Source organism: Pleurodeles waltl, chromosome 2_2, assembly GCF_031143425.1.
Source record: "Pleurodeles waltl isolate 20211129_DDA chromosome 2_2, aPleWal1.hap1.20221129, whole genome shotgun sequence".
In the NCBI taxonomy this organism is placed as follows: domain Eukaryota; kingdom Metazoa; phylum Chordata; class Amphibia; order Caudata; family Salamandridae; genus Pleurodeles; species Pleurodeles waltl.
In genome coordinates this window covers 1,023,114,984-1,023,137,031 of record NC_090439.1, presented here as the reverse complement: position 1 = coordinate 1,023,137,031, position 22,048 = coordinate 1,023,114,984, and the positions used below count along the sequence as shown (strand labels likewise).

General features: G+C 43.5%; 1 protein-coding gene across 2 annotated transcripts in view; it reads right to left on the bottom strand.

Moving 5' to 3' along the window:
- The window catches only part of EFR3A (EFR3 homolog A), a 1,082,041-nt gene that overhangs the window by 555,031 nt on the left and 504,962 nt on the right, over positions 1-22,048 (bottom strand). For both annotated transcript variants that reach the window (XM_069220764.1, XM_069220765.1), the window contains exon 7: positions 19,512-19,661. In XM_069220764.1, the coding sequence (XP_069076865.1) occupies positions 19,512-19,661 (150 nt within the window). The remainder of the gene's footprint in view (positions 1-19,511; positions 19,662-22,048) is intronic.

Genomic DNA, 22,048 nt, shown 5'->3' with positions numbered 1-22,048 from the left:
CCTGTTTCCAGTGATCAGGTACAGTGCCGTCACTTAGTGAGGTATTAATAAGTTGCGAGATTATCGGCCCTAATACTGATATTCCCAGGGATAAGATCTGGGGGGGGTGGGCAGGATCTAAAGGGGAGCCTGATTTCGTTGAACTCAGTAAGTTGATAACTCTGTCCAAACTGATAGGTGTAAAATTTGTGAGAAGAGTAGTTTCCCCAACCTCTTGGTTCATCCTCCCCTGATCTTTATTAGGGGGGTTGGGGAAGGCTTGATATATGTTCTGAATTTTACTTAAGAAGAAATTAGCCAGATCTTCTACATGTTGTTGTGGAAAGTCCCTGATTTCTGCTTCCTCCCTTGGATAAATAAGATCTTTTAGGGCATTAAAAATCTCCTTGGGTGAATTAGCTGCTGCTTCAATTTTTCCTGAGTAGTACGTCGCCTGAGTTTTTTTAATTTCTAAATGATACTCTCGAATTAGATTTTTGTAGTCCTTTTTCATGGATTCATCTTGGGTGCATCTCCATCTCCTCTCTTGCTTCCTACACTTTCTTTTCTTCTCGAGTAGGCGTGCATTGTACCATGGAGCTGACTTCTTTCGATGGATGTTTTTAGACGAGGAGAGAGGAATAGTCTCCTCTAGGCTATCCTCTATCCATTTGTTAACAGAGTGCGAAAATTCTGTTATATTATTTCTATTTATACTTCCTGGTCTATTTTTTTCCAGTGTGGAAATGAACTCTGTGGATTTTAGTTTGTGCCATTTCCTTCTACGAGGGGGTGCCCCCATATGGATGATCTTATAGTAAGTGATGTTTAGTTCCAGCTCTAGAAGGAAGTGATCCGACCATGCTAGCGGGCAAGACAATAGAAATTTTATACTTGGAACATTAGAGAATACCAAATCAAGTGTATGTCCCTTAATAGGAGTAGGTCCTTGAATAAGTTGTATTAGGTCACATGCATTCATGTCTGCTATCAACATCTTAGTGGAAGCATTATCTGTATTTTACGCATGTAGATTGAAGTCACCCAACACTAAGAAATTTGATTTAGTGTATATTAGTTGGGAAATGTTTTCTGCCAGTGACATCATAAAATCTCCCATGGGACCTGGTGGACAATAAATCAAAACCCCGAGAGGGTGTAATGAGGGTTCAGGTTGATGGAGAAAGACATACTCTGGCAGTCTTTAATTAGATTGGGTGCGGTATTAATCTTACATGTGTCTCTATAGATGACTGCACTGCCACCCCCTCTACTAGGTCTGTCCACTCTGCTGATCTTATAGCCTGAGGGAAGAGCCATTACGACATCTGGAGCAGAGCTTTCATCCAGCCAGGTTTCTGTCAGAAATAAGGCCAGAGGTTTGATTTGTTCAATTAAAAGGTGAATATCCATTATATGAGCTCCTAATGAGCGACAATTAACTAAGAAAATGGATAATTTATCAGAGTTCTCAACTTGTTGATAGTCTGTGTGCGTTTTGAGTGACCATGCACACAAGGGGCATCTAAATTTGCCAATATGTGGGACTAGGCTTTTACTACACAGTGCATGAGATTTATTGTTAAGGAGGAGTAATTCATCTTTGGAATAAGTGATAACTACCTTCTCTGTTGGAACTCGGGCATAGTTCCTTGGCTCTTGGCTCGATCTGGCGCGGACGGGCGCAGACGGGCTTGCCTTCGGCGCGCCAGCGGCGCGCCCGCTGCGCGCCGCGATCATGGTGTGAATAAATAGCTCTCTAGCAGTAAAAAGCTAGAGTGCTAACCCCCAAAAAATGGCGGCGGTTTTCCGCCTTGTATCGAGAGTGGGATGTGCTATTTTCCTGATTTTCCCCGTAATTTATGTGACCTATTACTTGTAGGACTAGGTCGCCGTAAAATATGATCAGTGAGCTAATATAACTCTTTACCAGACGAATTCTAGGCAGACATCTAAAAAACGAATCTCTTTACATTAAAATCGAGCCACTAGCTCCTTCAAGTGCAAAGTGCAGAGTGCAATAAGAATTCAATTTCAATACATCAGATTCAATGTTTAACAATATACATTAAAATTCCACCAAACAGTATCTCGCTGTTTTAGCCAAGCGTGGGAAGGCACAGGGAGCCTCTGCTTATCCTCAGCTGCGCGCCGCGATCATGGTGTGAATAAATAGCTCTCTAGCAGTAAAAAGCTAGAGTGCTAACCCCCAAAAAATGGTGACGGTTTTCTCGCCTTGTATCGAGAGTGGGATGTGCTATTTTCCTGATTTTCCCCGTAATTTATGTGACCTATTACTTGTAGGACTAGGTCGCCGTAAAATATGATCAGTGAGCTAATATAATAATTTACCAGACGAATTAACTAAGAAAATGGATAATTTATCAGAGTTCTCAACTTGTTGATAGTCTGTGTGCGTTTTGAGTGACCATGCACACAAGGGGCATCTAAATTTGCCAATATGTGGGACTAGGCTTTTACTACACAGTGCATGAGATTTATTGTTAAGGAGGAGTAATTCATCTTTGGAATAAGTGATAACTACCTTCTCTGTTGGAACTCGGGCATAGTTCCTTGGCTCTTGGCTCGATCTGGCGCGGACGGGCGCAGACGGGCTTGCCTTCGGCGCGCCAGCGGCGCGCCCGCTGCGCGCCGCGATCATGGTGTGAATAAATAGCTCTCTAGCAGTAAAAAGCTAGAGTGCTAACCCCCAAAAAATGGCGGCGGTTTTCCGCCTTGTATCGAGAGTGGGATGTGCTATTTTCCTGATTTTCCCCGTAATTTATGTGACCTATTACTTGTAGGACTAGGTCGCCGTAAAATATGATCAGTGAGCTAATATAACTCTTTACCAGACGAATTCTAGGCAGACATCTAAAAAACGAATCTCTTTACATTAAAATCGAGCCACTAGCTCCTTCAAGTGCAAAGTGCAGAGTGCAATAAGAATTCAATTTCAATACATCAGATTCAATGTTTAACAATATACATTAAAATTCCACCAAACAGTATCTCGCTGTTTTAGCCAAGCGTGGGAAGGCACAGGGAGCCTCTGCTTATCCTCAGCTGCGCGCCGCGATCATGGTGTGAATAAATAGCTCTCTAGCAGTAAAAAGCTAGAGTGCTAACCCCCAAAAAATGGTGACGGTTTTCTCGCCTTGTATCGAGAGTGGGATGTGCTATTTTCCTGATTTTCCCCGTAATTTATGTGACCTATTACTTGTAGGACTAGGTCGCCGTAAAATATGATCAGTGAGCTAATATAATAATTTACCAGACGAATTCTTGGCAGACATCTAAAAAACGAATCTCTTTACATTAAAATCGAGTGACTAGCTCCTTCAAGTGCAAAGTGCAGAGTGCAATAAGAATTCAATTTCAATACATCAGATTCAATGTTTAACAATATACATTAAAATTCCACCAAACAGTATCTCGCCGTTTTAGCCAAGCGTGGGAAGGCACAGGGAGCCTCTGCTTATCCTCATAGTCAGGTACTATAGGAGAAAGGGCTATCCTTATTACTTTCACCCTTCGCGCTGCTTCCCTAATAAAGAGAGGAGGCCAGACTTCCTCAGCTAGTATGATGTCATAATTTTCAGATAAATGTGACCTGAAAACTGCTTTAATAATGCATGGTATATCCCTTTCGAAGTGTATTTCTAAACCATAAGTCCTATCAGGGGGATTTACAAGTTTATCTGGTGTCTCAACTCATATGAGCTCATCAGTTAGACTCGCCACCGAAACCCACTAAAGCACCTGATTTTCTATCATGACCTGCTGAGCTGTCTTAAAGCTCTCTCACCAAGGTCGTTTAGTAGGAGAATCCATAGTTTGTGGGAAAGTTTCTTAGAAAGTCCTGCTACTTTATTTTTTAGGGTCGAGCCTGTGTTGCATGTGCTCACGCATGTGTATCGCAGCGAGATGCTTTAGTATTTAGAAAAGGGCTCGGAGCCCTGTCAACTTCACGTCAGTGTTTTTTATTGGTTCGTGGGCTTGCCTAATAAAATCTGCTTGCTTTCATTAGTCGAAGGCCCGCATACGTCATGCCTTTTCCGGTGGCTAGCCCTCCTCGAGCGCAGCGACCAAGTATAGAAAACATGCGAGGCTCGCTGTTTTCTGTCCGGCTCGTGGACTTCATTTCTCTAATTTACGAGCGCGATCTCGCTTGGCAGAAGTCGAGCGCTTTACATAGTTAATTTCACTTTTTCGGGTTATGTACATAAATACACTTTTGCCCGATAGGTGAAAAGTCGGGTTAGGAGTTTACAACGCGATCAGCTCTAACATGAGCAAACGCGAGACCCGTTGTATTGTAAATGCTTGTCTTAATTGGAGTTTTAGAGTCCAATCCTTTCTCTTCCCTTTTCAATCTGACTTCAGCCTTTCATCCTGTTTCCTCTTTTCTGCTATACTCTTCTTTTCTTCAGTACTTGGATCGACCCTCACGGGTGAGTAGTGCTTTACAAATGCCTTGATTGATTGACTACCTCTCTCTGCTCATTTACCATCAGCATCCTTTAAAGAACGTTTTAATTTTATTGTGGTCAAATAAATTATAACCTCCGCTACCACAGAGCGAGCTTAGATGTGCCAGGATAGGCCATCACTGGTAGGAAAGGAGGGAGGAGCCGGACACAGCTCTACTTACAAATAATAGGCTGTGTCCTGCCTCTGCACAAATGACTATATAACCTGTGCAGTTAGTCTGGAGCCATGACAACACAGGAAGGGTGCCTGGGGACTTCAAAGGGAAACTTATAGAATCTACTCACAACTTCAATAGCCAACTTGGTATAAATACTGGACCTCAGATAGAATTTTTTTAGTACACTTCTGGACCTGTGGACCTGTTGAAACTCTGCCAGGAAGAAGGATTGCTGTGCTGATGAAAGGATTGCCACTCTGCTGGACTGCAGCCCTGGGGTGCTCACCTTCTGCCTGCTGCCCGGGTGAGTGTAGGAGGCTGGCCTGGCTTGTAGTGGGTACCAATAGAACTTACACCTTATACCAGGTCCAGTTATCCATTATTAGTAGAGTGTAGTAGTGTTCTAACAGCTTAGGCTGATAGAGGTAGCTACAGCAGAGCAGCCAAGGCTGAACTAGGAGACATGCAAAGTTCATGCAATACCACTTATATCATATGGGTACTACATCATAAGAAAGACAATACTCCTAGTTAACAAAGATAAAGGTACTTTATTTTAGTGACAATGTGCCAAAAATATCTTAGTGGACATACTCCCTTAGGAGGTAAGTAACATACACAAAATATACACAAATAACCAAATCAGGTAAGTAAAACAGTCAGAAAGTAGTGCAAACATTGTAAAACACAATATAATGCAATAGGCCTAGGGGCAGCACAAACCATATACTAAGTAAATGGAATGCGAACCACAAATGCACCCCTAGGCAAGTGTAGTGTGTAGAGGGTCGCTGGGAGTGTGAGAAAACACTAAGGGTGTAAAAAAGACCCCACCCCAGGAAAGCAGGAGTGAAGTACTAGTATTGCCCCCAAAACACACTAATGTTGTGATAAAGGATTTTGCAAGGACCACAACAGACTGCAAAGCACTGAAGATGGATTCCTGGACCTGAAGACCTGTAGAGGAAGGGGACCAAGTCCAAGAGTCGCTAAAGTGTCCAGGGGGGCAGGAGCCCACTAAACCCCGGATGAAGGTGCAAAATGACTGCCTCCGGTTGGAAGAAGATGCTGGTTTTGCACCAACGAAAGGCGGTAGGAGGTTCTACTTTGTTCAAAAGGTGTCCCAATGCGTGCTGGTGGATGCAGAGTTGTTTCCTCTGCAAAATACCGCAAACACACCTTGCTACCTTTAAGAGCCGCAGGAGAATACAAAGGGTGCTGCCCGGACCCAGGAAGGACCAGGATGTCGTCCCTCAGGAGAGGAGACAGAGGGGGCCCCAAGCAAAGTAGAGAGCCCACTGGAAGGAGGGAAGCACCCGCAGGAGTCCTTGAACACTGGTTCAAGAAGACTGAACACAGCAGTCGTCTCAACACAGCAAAGAGAGGTCCCACGACACCGAAGGTCAACTCAGGGAGCTGAGCATCGCAGGACAGAGTGCTGGGGACCTAGGCTCAGCTGTGCATGCAGGATTTCTTGGAAATGTGCACAGAAGCCCTTGTAGCTGCAGATCACACAGTGCACAGGATTACTGTCTGGGGAGGGGAGGCAAGGAGTTACCTCCTCCAAATTCAGACACTTGGACCACTGGGCAGTCGGGGTCACTTAGGTCCACCACCTGTGTTCCAGGGGCCATGCTCGTCAGGATGAAAGGGGATCCAGAGTACGGGTGAGGCTGTAGTTTGATGCGTGCTAGAGCAGGGGGAAGATTCCGTTGACCCACAGATTTCTTCATGGCTTCCACTACAGGGTGAAGGCAGGCAGCCCCCAGAGCATGCACCACCAGGAAACAGTTGAGTAAGTCGGCAGGATTAGGTGCTACAATGTCGCTGGTAGTCTTCTGGCTACATTTTTGCAGTTTTGCGGGCATCCTGGAGCAGTCGATCGTAGGCAGAAGTCGAAGAGAGAAGTGCAGAGGAGTCCTGGTGGATTCTTGTAAGTCGTAATCTGAGGAGAAGTCCACAGGAGAGACCCTAAATAGCCCTGAGAGGAGGATTGGCTACCTACCCAGCTATGCAGCTATCAGGAGGGGTCTCTGACGGCGCCTGTTGGCACTGTCCACTCAGAGGCCCCTAGTGTGTCCTCACACCTCTGAAAACAAGATGGCGGAGGTCTGAGACACGCTGGAGTAGCTCTGGGCACCACCCCTAGGGTGGTGATGGACATGGCAGTGGTCACTTCCCTTTCTTTTGTTCAGTTTCGTGCCAGAGCAGGGACTGGGGTCCCTTAAACTAGTGTAGACTGGCTTACGCAAGGAGGGCACCATCTGTGCCCTTCAAAGCATTTCCAGAGGCTGGGGGAGGCTACCCCTCCCCAGCCTGTAACACCTATTTCCAAAGGGAAAGGGTGTTACACCCTGCTCTCAGAGGAAATGCGTTGTTCTGCCTTCCTGGGACTGGGCTGCCCACACCCCAGGAGGGCAGAACCCTGTCTGTGAAGTATTTGTAAATGTTTTGTCTCTAGCATGTCAGCTTGCACAGCATGGAAGATATCATGGTGTCTGTCCACTGTTTTGATAAAACATGGTAGAAATTAAGTTATATAAGGGCTTCACTTGCTGCAGCCCACATGCATCTCCTGGAACCCCAATGCCCTGGGTACCTAGGTACTATATACTAGGGACTTATAAGGGGGTGGGGGGGCAGTATGCCAATTAGAATTGGTAATGTAGTCACTAGCCTATATGACAAATGTAAAGGCAGAGAGAGCATGAGCACTGATGTTCTGATTAGCAGAGCCTCAGTGACACAGTTAGGCACTACACAGGCATACACATTTAGGCCACAAACTATGAGCACTGGGGTCCTGGCTAGCAGGATCCCAGTGAGACAGGGAAAAACATACTAACATACACGTAAAATTGGGGGTAACATGCTAAGAAAGATGGTACTTTCCTACAGTGAGAAGGATAGGATCTGCATCTGTTGAACCCAGGACCACCAGAGTGACCCTATGGGCTAGTTGGCTGGCCTCCTCACATGGGCCTCAGGAACAGAAGGCTCTAACAATCGTTGACTTGAGCCTCAGGGACAGAAGGCTCTAACAACTGTGAACTCAACACCTGGGCTCTATCATCTGCGAGTGTACTCTGCCTTATGGTGCCCCCAAGCCCTGGACTCCTGGAAGTGGGCCCGAAGGTGCTCTGACAGACCATCTGTGGATCCAGCAAAATCAACATCACCTCGGTGGTGCAATTCCAGCATAACCAGTGCATTGCCTTCTGCTACAAGGGTTCTTCTGATGCAAAGAACTCTGCATCGACCCCGCAGCCATACCGGAACCACTACCTGTGCAAAGTTTTCCCAGTGCAGGCCCTTGCATCTCTCATCAACAGCAGCCTCATGTTAAGCCCTCAGCAATGTGTCTAGTATGACTGTCAGACTTGGCATCCTTGGCGTGATCTTCCCTAACTTTTTGCCTCTGTTTCCAAGGTTGCTGATGTGTGCTGAACTCTGTTGTTGCTGTTTTTGTTACTCTGGTCACTTTACAACTGCTATATAGTGCTAAAGTGCAAGTGTTCCTATATAAGAAGTGTATGTAATTGGCTTTCCAGGACTGGCATATTTGATTTACTGGTAAGTCCCTAGTACAGTGCACTAGAAGTGCCCAGGGCCTGTAAATCAAATGCTACTATTGGGTCTGCAGCACTGGTTGCGCCACCCACATGAGTAGCCCTGTAATCATGCCTCAGACCTGCCACTGCAGTGTCTGTGTGTGCAGTTTTAAACTGCTAATTTGACTTTGCAAGTGTACCCACTTGCCAGGCCTAAACCTTACCTTTTCTTACATGTAAGACACCCCTAAGGTAGGCCCTAGGTAGCCCCATGGGCAGGGTGCAGTGTATGTTGAAGGTAGGACATATACTAATGTGGGTTATACATCCTGACAGTGAAATACTGCCCAATTTGGTTTTCACTGTTGCAAGGCCTATCTCTCTCATAGGTTAACATGGGGGCTGCCTTTAAAAATGATTAAAGCGTAGATTCCCCTTGGGAGCAGATAGACATGTGGCGTTTGGGGTCTCTGAGCTCACAATTTAAAATACATCTTTTAGTAAAGTTGGTTTTGAGATTGTGTTTGAAAATTCCACTTTTAGAAAGTGGGCATTTTCATGCTTAAACCATTCTGTGACTCTGCCTGTTTGTGGATTCCTTGTCTGGGTTAGTTTGACAGTTGGGCTGTTTGCACCTCTCTCTAGACAGTGACACAATGGGAGCTGGGGTGTAGCCTGCATATCCTGATGAGCCATCTGTGCTAGGAGGGAGTGGAGGAGTGGTCACTTACACCTGAAAGGGCTGTGCCTGCCCTCACACAATGTAGTCTCCAACCCCCAGGTGTGTGTTTGGGGCCTGGCCTGGGCAAGGAAGGATTTCACAAACAAGAGAGACTTTCTTTTGAAGTAGGCCTACTTCAAAGGCAGAACTGGGTATAAGAAGGGCACCCAAACCCCAGAAAATTAGATCACTTCTGGACATCAAGAGGAACCTCTGCCTGGAGAAGAGCTGAAGAGAAGTGTTGCCCTGCCTGTGAATGTGCTTTGTCGAGCTATCCTGCAGTTGCTGCTTCTGCCTGTGTAACGGGACAAACACTGGACTTTGTTGTGTATTCCTGCTTGTGAAGTAATCTCCAAGGGCTTGTCCTGAGCTTGCCTCCTGTTGTTTAAGTCTCAGGGCCATAAAAGACTTCCCCTGCCAGCACCTGGACTCTCTGCTGAGACTCCTGTCCTGCCAAGTGGTGCCCTATCCAGTTCCTGGGGCCTTGGAAGGTGAAGCTGGCAAACCAAAACTGAAAATCCATGCAAAGACGTTGTGCAGGGAAAATTTTGACTCACCAACCGAGACGCGCCTGAGAAACGACGTGCAACACCTGCTGACAGAGGCTGATAACGTTCCAACCCACATAGCACGGTTTTGCGGATACCATGCATCAGGATTTGACGCAAACCTCGCTGGGCGTGGAAAGACCATGCAAAGCCTGCCCGTGATCGAGGTGCCTGTCCAGGTCGACACACCGCTCTCCTGTGGAGAGAAAATACAATGTACGCTGACCCGACTGGAGGAAGAATGACGCACGGCCTCGCTTGCTAGTGAGAAATCGACGCATCGCTGGCCTTTTCCGACACACACTCCCCCATGCCTTATTTTGAAGCAACCCAGGTACTTTTTCACGCTAACAGCGTTTGCACTGTTTTCTAAGGATTTAAGACTCTTTTTGCTTTTTCATTCATAACTTGACTTGTGTATGGTGGATTTTTGTCGTTTTGGTCTTTTTTTGTTTAGAGAAATATTACCTATTTTTCTAAACCTGTGGTGTGTCATTATGTAGTGTTTTCATTGAGTTACTGTGTGTGAGTACAAATACTTTACACCTAGACTCTGAAGTTAAGCCTGCCTGCTTGTGGCAAGCTACCAAGGGGGTGAGCGGGAGTTAACTGAGGGTGATTCTCCTTTACCCTGACTAGAGTGAGGGTCCTTGCATGGACAGGTGATAACCTGACTGCCAACCAAAGACCCCATTTCTAACAATGACAAAGTTCCAAGATTCTACACCAGGTCAAACCTCAGCAGCCATAACTGTGAGAAATAATGGACTCCACATATGATGGATGAAGAACCCAGTGTACCAATCAGGTTTACCACAGAGACCTAGTAACACCTCCTTGCAAACTAAAGCTAATCCAGATATAAAGATTATAATCAATTATTCAAAAAATAGAACAAGATATCTTATTCTTGGTAGAAATTCACCATTATTTATCATAATCCCAATAATTAAAGCACATAAATACATATTTACTATGAATGAATGACAGAATCTGACTAAAGGATTTTTGGCTGAAGAATATAAATTTGAAGAGCTCATAAATGTCTCGGATCAATGCAATCTAGTGTTCAATGTAATGCTACAGTGTGCAGTGAACACAAAGTGCATTATGTTTATTGTGTGCTATGCTCTTTATTAATGAAAACGAAGGCAGCATTCTTTAACAAAGATTCTATTAAAGATTCATTGCAAGTTGAATTCTGGATCCCAAACCTGGATGCATTAGAAATGCATGTTTTTGTATGCCTGAGTAGTTTTAGTGATATATATATAAATCACTCAAGTAGTACAGTCTCAATAATTAAATATACATGCGAGCAATGGTTGTTAAGTACCAAAACACTGTTGAATGCAACCAAAAAAAAAAAAAAGAACTGCACTACCTGGTACTACTGGTCACTACAGGTAGTTACTTATTGCAGCTAACATGTTACAGGATTTATAGTAGAAAGCATCTCTCTGGTTTTGTAACATCTTCTAAAAGGTATGCCTAACACGGTGTCCCAGGTACAGCCATAAGGTTCACGGTTAAACCATGAATTATGAAGCACCAATAGTCAAAAGCAATCAAATTAGGTCTGCAATAACACATGGAGCTCTATGGGACAAAGTGGCCACATGCAATAGGATGCAGAAGATCAGTGATTCCCAGTTATGATGTAACGTATATGCCTGGAGTGTCAAGCAATTTCAAGCCAATAGCATTATCTTATTACTAAAAGTGACTTTTCAGTTACTGGTGAGTTTAGGAACACAATAACTCTTCATACATCCTCTCTGTGCCTAATATGTGCACTCATGTACCATTCACCCAATCTCTAATTCTTGCATTCACCTACATACCAGTCCACAATAAAACACACACACAAACCCAACAAGCATGTGCAAGAACATTTCAAAGAATGAAAGTAGGCAAAATGCTGCTACATTCATCTGCAGCAGATGCTTGCACGAAAAGATTGTGAAAAATTAAATACAGAAGAAGGTTGCCATGTTACTAAGGTATTGTGCAGTCTGCCATCATCCAAAGTGGCAACCATGTTCAGAAGCGACACGTTGCCTATGTTGGAAAGGTAAACTAATAATAAACTATTTAGGAATGGTACTGTGCATAATGGAAAATTGTTGTACCTAGCCAAGAAGGTTGACATGCTGTTTATAAAAGTTGCAGCAATCGGCTTGTAACATTGGGAAGGATACTGTTCCATACCTATTCCAGGACCACAGGATGACAGTGACGCACTGTGTATTAGTATTCATATTGAGCAAGGCAATTGTTTTGTTATTGGTATGCACAATTGCAACTAAATGTTACTATAAAAAGTAGCAGCAATCTTGGACAATAAAACAGTGACATGCAATGGACAATACCATATAAAGGTGGTCATCCTGCTTTGAAGTAGTGGCCAAGTGGAAGCGGCACTCTGCAACAAGGAAGTGGCCCTGTATCACAGTCTAAGTAGCCGCTACCATAAAAAAGAAAAAGAGGAGAAGAAAGGGAGTGAATTAAAGTGAAATTAAATGGAGCCTAAGGAGAAAATGGAAAACTAAAGGACTGACTCACTAGCCCCAGAACTGAACAGCATTCATTTTGAGGCAGGTGTGCACGTGATCAAGCAAAATGTCAGTCACACGGTACCAGAACCAATGGTTGTAGCAGGCTGACCCAATTCACCATGCATAACATTGTACCTACAAGCTTTGTCAGGCGGGTTAACCAACACTAAACCATGCATGCTATGGCAATCTTTGAGATTCCATGGAACAGAATACCTGTCCATAGGCCTTAATCATTTAAGGCCTACCGGCTTTAACATGTGCATTTCATAATAAATAAGTGAGGCTTAATGCATTTGCTATACCATTGTAAAATCAACAGATAGGACCTACAAAATATGACATAACCTTTACCAATGAACCAATCAGGCATGCTACCTGTATCTTTTATTTGTTGCTATAATCAACTGAATCCTGCCGTGTTTAACATAAGCCTTCCTAAAAGCCAGCAATAAGCATGCAGTCATAAAATTATAAATATGTACACAACTATAGTTGGCAAAACAATATTCAAACTTCCCCCTCCAAAAAAAGGGCACAACAGTGTTTGTACAGTGCAATTCTTCTACCCTCAGGGTAACAGAAAGGGTAACCAATACCAGATCCCTGCCTGCTAGTGCAATTTGAGGTTTCATGCAACAAATACTCATCCACACGCTTTACCATAGTGTAATAACAATCTGTCCTTAAATGCCTAGTGGCTATTCGCAATAAATCAAGCCAATAGCCTTTGTTATAACTTTTCATAATAAAGGGATCAGACATATTGCATCTGAACCAATCAAGGGTATGGGTAACTGGCTTGTCACCATAACCCTCTCTGGCACTCGTTTTCTCTGGTAACACATACGATGAACCCAATCAAAAGCTTGTAGAACTGAAGATCATCATGTGGGTGAAGCCTATGCCACTCTCTCAGTAATACTTCTTAAGCCTTTTTTCTGTTGATCACATAATTCTGAGGACAGCTACACTGTCAAGCCAAATCTCAACGGAAGATGGGAGATCTGGCGCTTTTAAACCAGATAAGGGGTTTGACTCTTAACAGAGAAAGAAAAAAAGATGCCTATTAGTCAAAGACTTTAAGAAGAATCGATATGAACAGGTGTCACAGAGCAACTGTATGCAGCATTGAAAGTAAAATAATTCAAAGATTTTATCTTGTATTAGATAAAAAAAAAATACATTCAGGGAAAAGAAACATGCTTCAGATTTTCTGAAGAGAAGACAAATTCTAAACCAATTTGATCATTTTGTTGTAAGAACAGAACATTATAATCCATGTGACTACCAGCAATCCAATGCGTGCAACATATTTTCTTTAAAAACAATAGACGCTTTTTGAACAATAGTGGAACAATAGTGGCACCTTATCTCTGACATGTCTGGCCATGCTGATGTTCCCCAGTTGTGGCTGATACTGTTTTTAAAAAATGTTTTTATTGGCATTTCAGCAAACAGTCTAAAGCAGATACATACAAATCAAAGTTTACATCAAAGCAACTCTCCCAACTGGTGACCATCATGTGATTCCGCTAAAAGGGCCCATTCCCAGTTGTCTTTGCCATCCAACCAATGCATACATGCTGTAGATGGGCCGCCAGGTAGTAAAGTTTCAGATCTGTATCTTCCAGTACACATTTAGCACGCTGTCTTAAGTGTAGCAAATCCCACCCTGCTCTGTTTACCATTCCATAACAACTGCATTAAGGGATTATCTAACTTCTGAAAAATCGGACGTGGGAGTTTGTACATGGCCCCCTACATAACACAAAGACAGCATAGGCTCACCACCATTTTTATTACAGCAATTTTCCCCATTAGCAAAAAAGTGTAGTGTGTTCCAGAATGCAACAGTTGGATGCAGGGCCTCGACCACCCAACCAAAGTTAATCTCAAATGTGGCCTGTTTTCCCTGGTATACCAGCCTCAGGCAACTGAACAGCGGAAACTCACCCAGCTTCCTCAGGGGGAAAGCATTGATAGGCCTGCATTGACCCCCAAGCCAGAGTAATCCTTAAACTCGTGCATAACGTTTAGTAAGATCAGGGAAGGTATGTCTGACCAACAGAGGAATATCAATGCATCATCCGCATAAAGCAAGACCACATGTTCTATGCATCCCACACGGATGCTCCCATCCCCCCATGATCTTTCTCAGACGAAAGGCCACTGGGCGGATTGCCAGCACACACAGCAGTGGCGACAGCTGGTATCCCTGCTGTATTACCCACTGCAAAGTGATTGCGTTAGATACATATCGGCTTGTTCGCACCCTTGCCATCGGGCATTAATATAGTAATCTCACCCATACAATATAAGCGTGACCCAAACCAAACACCTCCAGCACCTGCCACAAGTGTTTCCAGCAGACTGAATCAAACGCCTGCTCTATATCTAGGAATGCCATGGCATAGGTGTCCTGCTTCAAGTCAGGTTAGTGCATCACATACGTTAGTCGCCGTATGTTACAGAAGGTGTTTCATCAGGGATAAATCCAGATTGGTAGTCATGAACCAACCCCGGCAAAAACTGCAGAAGCCTCATCGCCAGCACTATGCTAAGTATCTTTAAATCAACCTTAAGCATTGATAGCAGGCGGTAGGAGCCCAGCTTCAACAGGCCCCTTCCCTGCTGTGGGATCAAGACTATTATGATCTCTCTCACAGACAGGGCGAGCATTCCCCCGCTCAATAGCCTCCCTATACACAGCATGCATTTTTCCACCACCATATCTGATTAGGCTTTACAAAATTCTACAGGGAGTCCATCACCCCTGGGGGTTTTGCAGTCTAGGTACAATCAAATTCTCTTCCCGAACTGTGATTTTCTAATGTGATATAAGTTAGGCTAATTTTGCAATGAAGTTGATAGATGAATTTGTTCTCGTCACAATTTAGAAGCCTGTGTTTCCTTCCTCCGGGTTATGTTTTCCAATGTGATGGAAGTTGAAAAATGATTGAATAATTTTGCTTTCAATGCTGAACGCGGAACTGTGGCAGTCACTGTGCCCACAGCTTTATCACCAAACATAGAGGGCAGTCAGTGTATAGATTGCCTTGCCTATTAAAGAAAAAAAGAGGCATGTTGTATATATAATTATTATTTTCTATCTTGAAAGAAGAGCAGGGCTTCACCCCAGAGAGATGTGTCCTAGTTCCAGCTTTTGGAGATGCAACTATTAGGCTTGTTCTAACAACTAGCCTTGAAAGTAAATGTAGCCTATTGAGGACCCATATTCCAACAGTGCCAAGTCAGTTGCGATGGATACAAGAAATGTTGACATATGAAGAGCTGTTCTGTGTAAATTTGGGTTGTTGGTTGAGCATGACTCACACAGGCTGAGTCCAGATATGGGTTCAAGATGGCTGGAGCCTTTTCTGTCTGTCCCTGAAAACTTTGACTAGGATGCCAGCCAACTAGACCTTGGAGTCATTCTGGTAGTGCACTGTTCAGCAGTAGAACAGGGTTCAAGCAGCATGGCAGGACTCTAGGGGGTTCAAGGCAGCAAAGCAGTTCTTGCAGGTGCCGCAAAGCAGTCTTCTGAAGTACACAGCAGGTCACAGTACCAGTCAGTCCTCCGCGAGTCCTTCAGCAAGTCCAGAAAGTGAGATGTAAAGTGAGTCTGAGGGTCCTATTTTTATACCCAATGCCTTTTTTGAAGTAGGAGACATTTCTATAGGATTCCCTTTGAAGTGCTTGAAGTTTCCGGACTCCCTTGCCCTGCCCCCAAGTTGGCGGTATGAACAGTGCAGTGGTGACAAGTCCTTTATGTGAAGGCAGGGCAAAGCCTATTCAGTTGCAAGTGGGGCTGTGCCCAGCTCCGCATCCCACCCACCCCATCCTGCCAGTGGTGACCAATCCAGTTACGCCTAATCCATTTGTTGTGTGGGTGTCTGAGGGAATTAAACAAAGTCCAACGGACAACTTAAGACCCAACGTTACCATTAAAGGGGTATTTAAATGACAATTTCTCAGACTCCAAACATGAAATGTTTACTGGTTCCCAATCAAAAGTTAAGACTTCTGAAATGTATTAAGACAACCCATGTTATCCTTTGGGATAGGTACTACACACAGTAGTGAGAAACACATTTAAGAGTTTTTCACTACGAGGACATGAAAAACAAATTTACATGTTAAGCATTTTAATTACAATACACCCTGCTCTATGGGCTACCTAGGGTCTACCTTAGGGGTGACCAACATGTAATAAAAATAGAGTTTAATGCTTGGCAAGGGGGCTATGCCGCCAAGTCAACTTTGCAGTTTAAAATTGCATTAAGGCTGCAAACACAGACTTGAGATATGTTTAAGGAGTTACTTAAGTGGGTGGCACAAAACGTGACACAGTCCCACTAGTAGCATTTAATTTACAAGCCTTGGATATTTGGCATACCCCTTTACTAGAGACCTGTAAGTAAACTAAATATGCCAATCAGGGGTAAGCCATTTTTATCATGTTGTAGGGAGTGAGCACAGGCACGTTGGTACAGGGTGACAGTTGTAAAATGCAGAGTCAAAAAGCCAACAAAAGCAAGTTCAGCAAAATAGTAGGGTAAAAGGCAATACATTTGGACGAAGACCGCCCTAAGGCAGACAGGTCTAAAACTAGCCATCAGCCTGCCAAGACAAAACTGTAGAATAGTCTTTGCATTTTTCATATTTTTAGACTTAGAGTCCCTGTTCAGTGTCCAGTGATTTGGAAAATACATTTCGAATTTCACCAGAAAAATGTGCAGCCTACATTATTAAGTGTAAAAAGAGGCAAGGCCACCTTGCTGTAGGGCTCTTTGGAGCCACTCAATGTCCTCTGGTGTCATTTTTTTTTAGGTCAACCCTACCAGACAGCGCAAACACTCTGCTTGCAAAAGGCCTATTGTGGGTTCACAAAAAACATACTGAGGTTCGCAGGCCACCAACTGCTTCATATGGGGGAGTTTACTATCAGTTTCATTGCTTGTTTCTGATAGGTGGCTTTCCTTGTCTCAGTTTGCCCACTTTGTGTTTACCAATAAACTAAAGAATAGCCTCTTGGCCCACCTCTCCAACTGTCTGGCTTCTATCCTTACACTGCTCACTACCAGGGAACTATTTGATTTCATTTTCTCAAGTCATCAATGAAAGTAAATGTGTTTTCCCGCTCTCTCCCACGTGTGTTCCGACTATACCAAATACGCAACCCCCACTGCATGTCTTATTGGCTCCCTTGTGTTGCAAGCTATCTTGTGTGCTTATTCCCTGCCGAACTGCCTGCCTCTCTCCAGCTTGGGTTCTTTTCTGCTCATATGCATCTCCCTCCACCCCTGTGTTGCTCTTCCTCGTGTGCTGCTTTTATCCTCTCCATGACCTCTTCCTGTTGCTTTCACCATCCACGTCCTGCTGCCCCAAATGCCCACATCCTTTTTTTAAATAATTTTTTCCATGAGGCACTTGGCAGCAAATTGCTGGTAACTCCGCCTCAAAAAGAGTGCTTTCTTCCCGCTACTTTTCTGGTCAGTAAAAAAAAAAAAAATGGTGCCACGTCATGCTGTAGCCAAGCATGCGTAATTTTATTTTTTACTTTTAGCCATGCTGAACAACACGGCGAGAAAAAGGCATTAGTGAAGCCACTATGTCCCAAAGGTACGACCCACTGACTTTGCCAATGCTGGGTTAAACTGTGTTGGGACCTTTTCATCTGGAGACTAAATTGTAAAAGGTTTCCAAGTTGGAAAGGAAAGACACCTGAATGGAACATTATGGAGGAGTCCTATTGTCGCAGGGTTTATTTTACACACAGCCGTTGATGTTTTCAGTTTATCTGGTCCTTTCAGGCATTACAGAGTTACAGTGGCATAGAAGTCAGAGTGCTGAATGACACGCGCCTGAGTGTTGGATCAGCATGACAGAGATGTTCAATAATTTAGAATGTATACCTGAGAACACAGGTACCTCGTATCAGTAGTATCCAATAAACCATCACAGCTACAAGCTAGGTTTCACAGCACTCCTGTATTTTCAGAAAAGCTGCAGGGACCTCCACAAAGCAACTGGCAAGCACAAAATAATTACATTTTTTTCTGAGGTGCCCCGACCCCCAAGGGAATTAGATTTTGACATTAGCATGGGTAATACCTGCACAACAATGGTCATCAGATTAACCAAAACAAAAGATGTAAAATATCATCAGTGATAAAACGAAAAGGGTGAAAACTCAACATAAGAAGTTAGCAGGCTATACTTGAGTGTTCAGAGAGAACACTTTCTACAATTATGAAACAAACATTAACCGAACAGCTGTAGCAGTAAAAATCTCATAAAAAGAAATCCTACGTTCGCACTGCAGACCGAGCTAAGTGGTACATTTTTTGGCAGATCTGGGGGACACAAAAGAGGTGGAAGCAATCTGGACCGTTCTTGAAGAAAACCCTGACCAGAAATGCAAAAAGGGTGGCAACATCCAAACACCCTCCTCCACAATGGCGAACTCATTGCTTGGTATCAAGAAAAACGGTGTCTGGATCAATAGTGGGGAACAACAATAAAGTGCATGGGCTTCATGAAGGATTTTACATGGGCAAAATGTATGTTATTGAGGGGCGCGAAAGGGCAGCAAAACACAAACAAGTCCTGAACTGATATGAGTGAGGATGTAAAAGATTGGCTACTATTACAATGTTGTGGTATTTTCCAAAAAGTGTCAATGATTCCATTCAAGCTGAAAGGCTGCACCATTGCAAAGTCGCCCTATATTCATAATTCATTAAAAGCCGACAGATGTATTTACAACAAGATGTTTTACAGAAAATTAAACAACGATCCAACAAATAATCAAGATGAATTATTCTGGAGTTCAAAATTGGAAATATTCAGTGTCAGATCTCAAAATATGAGCAACAAAAGTGGGATTATCACAAAGAAAAGATGTCAGATGTCGTTAACTAAGTCAGCCAATCAGAAAGTACACGTTTTACACAACAGCAAGACCTCTGCTTCCTACACTTGACAATACTGCTTTCCGTTGCCCACCTCCAGGTGCTGAGAAGACAGTCGGCATGTGATCCATTGGAAGGTGCCACTAAGGCTCGCATCAGCCTACTCCTTTGTACTCCAGTAGACCACGATGTCAGCACTGGTCACCATGACAACATTTACTAACTGACCTGCATTAACTTCTCCAAACTTGAAATATTCGCCCTCCGCAAAAAAATAAAAATAAGTTGTGAAAAGAACCAACTTATGATCGAACACGTGTTAACATGCATGTAAATGTACGTTGTGTTTTTAAGCACATTTGACATTGGCAAAGTCATGGCTGAGAACCCTAGGAGCTCATAAACACTGTCCTTTTTACAATATCATTATTGCTAAGACAGATTCACTTGCTGTCTCAAATCTGTCAAGTCCTTTCGGTTTTCAAAGTGATTGTACCAGCATCTGTGCACAGAACACTCAGAGCAAACATAGGATATAGCAAAAATTGTCAGAAGGAAACAGGATCAATTTAGTATTGTCGCATACCCGTCTGAGTCTTCAATTTTCTGCATGTTAAAGAGGAGAGAAGGGACGATTTTGTCCATATGCTGTGGTTCCCAAATGGTTGCTCGCAGCTCATCGTTGACAGTTTTTCGAACAACTCCTTGGATTCCACGGATTCCAGCAATTCTAATCCTACAAGACAAAAGGGAAAATTAAAATAAGGGACAAAGTAAATAGGATACACACGTCTCTAGCGAAAACAGAACGTGTTAACATACCAAGAGTAGATTTATTCCCACAGAATAGCATTAAAGAAATCCCTTGACAGTTGACAAACATTTTATTAACATATTGTAAACATATGAAGCTGAAGCAAAACTAAATTGTGAAATGTAGAAATTAATATTTTAACTTTTTTTTTTAACCCTCTCATCTAGGAAGTACTCTAACAATACATGTAAATCAACAGTACATCAACAAACTGGTCCAATTAATTTCTTTCTTTCTTCGTACTATTGTAATATATATTTCCTATGACCCCACCCTCCCAAACTAACTGCTGACCACTATCTAATCATCTACCACCTGGATTGCAGAAATTCTTGTAGAGGTACCTCGGTTCTCGCTTTGTCCCCTCAAAGGCAGTTTTTTAAGCCACAGCTGGGCTGATCTGATCGATGTGGAATTCAGTCACATGCCATTGGAGCTTAAGGTATTTAACTGGCTACGCATCCATGCCAATTTACAGTACAGAATTACAAGGCCCATTGTCTGGGAAGCCCTACTTACCTAGAGTCAGGTCCTAGTAATTCGGGAAGACAGAGAGCACTTCAGAGCAAGAACTCACTCCTCCTACAAAGACCGGCCTTACACACTTCAGTGGCCCTTATACAGTCCTCCTGCCTCTGGAGCTCACCCCATCCCCCGCCCCCTGTCTTCTACAATCATATCTGATATGCCCACTCGCAGGACGCTACTGAAAAACTGGCCCCTTCTCCCTGGTCCTGTTAGTTTAGTAGTTATTCTTCCTTTTTTATTCACCTACTCTTGGTATGTATTTCTCAAGCTAACTGTAAAGAGTTCCAGACCTCTGTAAGGGACAGGAGCACCCTAGAATATCAGGCATATGTAATCATATAGAGCACAATCAAATCTAGGTGACATTGTATGCACACGTCACTTATGGCATCACAAGTCACATTAGCGAATGCATGGTATAAGGCATTATTAATGACACTGCCAACATTGGTAAGACTATTAATGCTATAACAGAGTTAATCATGAGAGGCATCACTGATCACGCCACGTCTAGTGCCAAGAACTCCTGCCTTTCAAGCCTGAAGATGCTCCTGGGATGCACTTTCTATTGAAAGGTTTAAGCGATATACAATTATCAGGAAGCCTGCCCTGGGAACATGATTGGAAATGGCACAACTACCCAAGAGCACAGACCCATCTCACTCAGTACCATTTGAGTTCAAAATCTGTATCCCTAGAAAGCCTCAGAGTTCTGTCTGGGAACCAGGTCTTAACACTGGCTTAGCTCGCACCCTTCTCTGCCTTGTCAGTTTCAAATCTGGACACAAATGCCCTCATTTGTGCTTCCGTATTTTGCGCAAAGAACGAGGTAACTAATGAAAAAAAATGTGGGTCTGAACCACTTTTTTCCTCATATTGTTATCCTATCCTTTGTTCCGCTAAAGGGTCCTTTCTGCCCCATGCAGTGAACATCGGATCTTGTCGCTATAGCTCCCCTGTAGATTATCCCTTTCGCATGTTTATGGAAGCTAGAATGCCTTCCACGTAGGCCAGAGACCGCACTTAACACCTACGTTTAGCTGCTTAGAACATACAGGTAAAGAATATAAGGAAGAAAAGCAGGAAACGAAAAAAGAAAAACGGAGAAAACAACCCAGTATGGTTCTACACTTGTGACCTGACGCTCGCAAACATCTCTACAGCAAAAGCAGTAGCACACTGGGGTATTTACGTAAAGGACTGCCTAGTAATTTATTTTTGCAGTTTTATATAGCACAAGTCCGCCCGAAGGTACTGGAGCGCTCTACATGAGCACCAGCTACATTATACAAGGCCACATTGCTTGTTTAGGCATGGGGAGATTAAATGATTTGCTCAGAATCGCAGGATGTTGTTGAGACGACGCCGAGACTCGAACCTAATTCCGCAGTTGGCAGCTCTTGCGGCAAGGCTACAGGTTAAGCCTGGCACTATCCTATCTCCGGTCTCTCCAGCGAGTGATTTAACCACCAAAACTAGCTCAGAGGTTTTAGATTATGCCTAAAATACTTAGTATCCCTGGAGAGACTGCATGAAGTGCGATGGGAAGCATGGAAGTGAGGCTTCTCTTCCCACATGCTCAAACAAAATAAATAAACAAAAGGACGCGGGAAGTATGCGCTGATCGCGGAAACTATTTGCTGACAGCGCACTGAGAAGCGGACAAGAAAACCGCATCTTACGTTAAAGATATGTTTTTTTTTTAAAATATCTTTTGGAATCGTTAACTGAGCATGAGCGGACAATGAGCGAAATCTTACAGCAATGCGAGCGAAATCTTA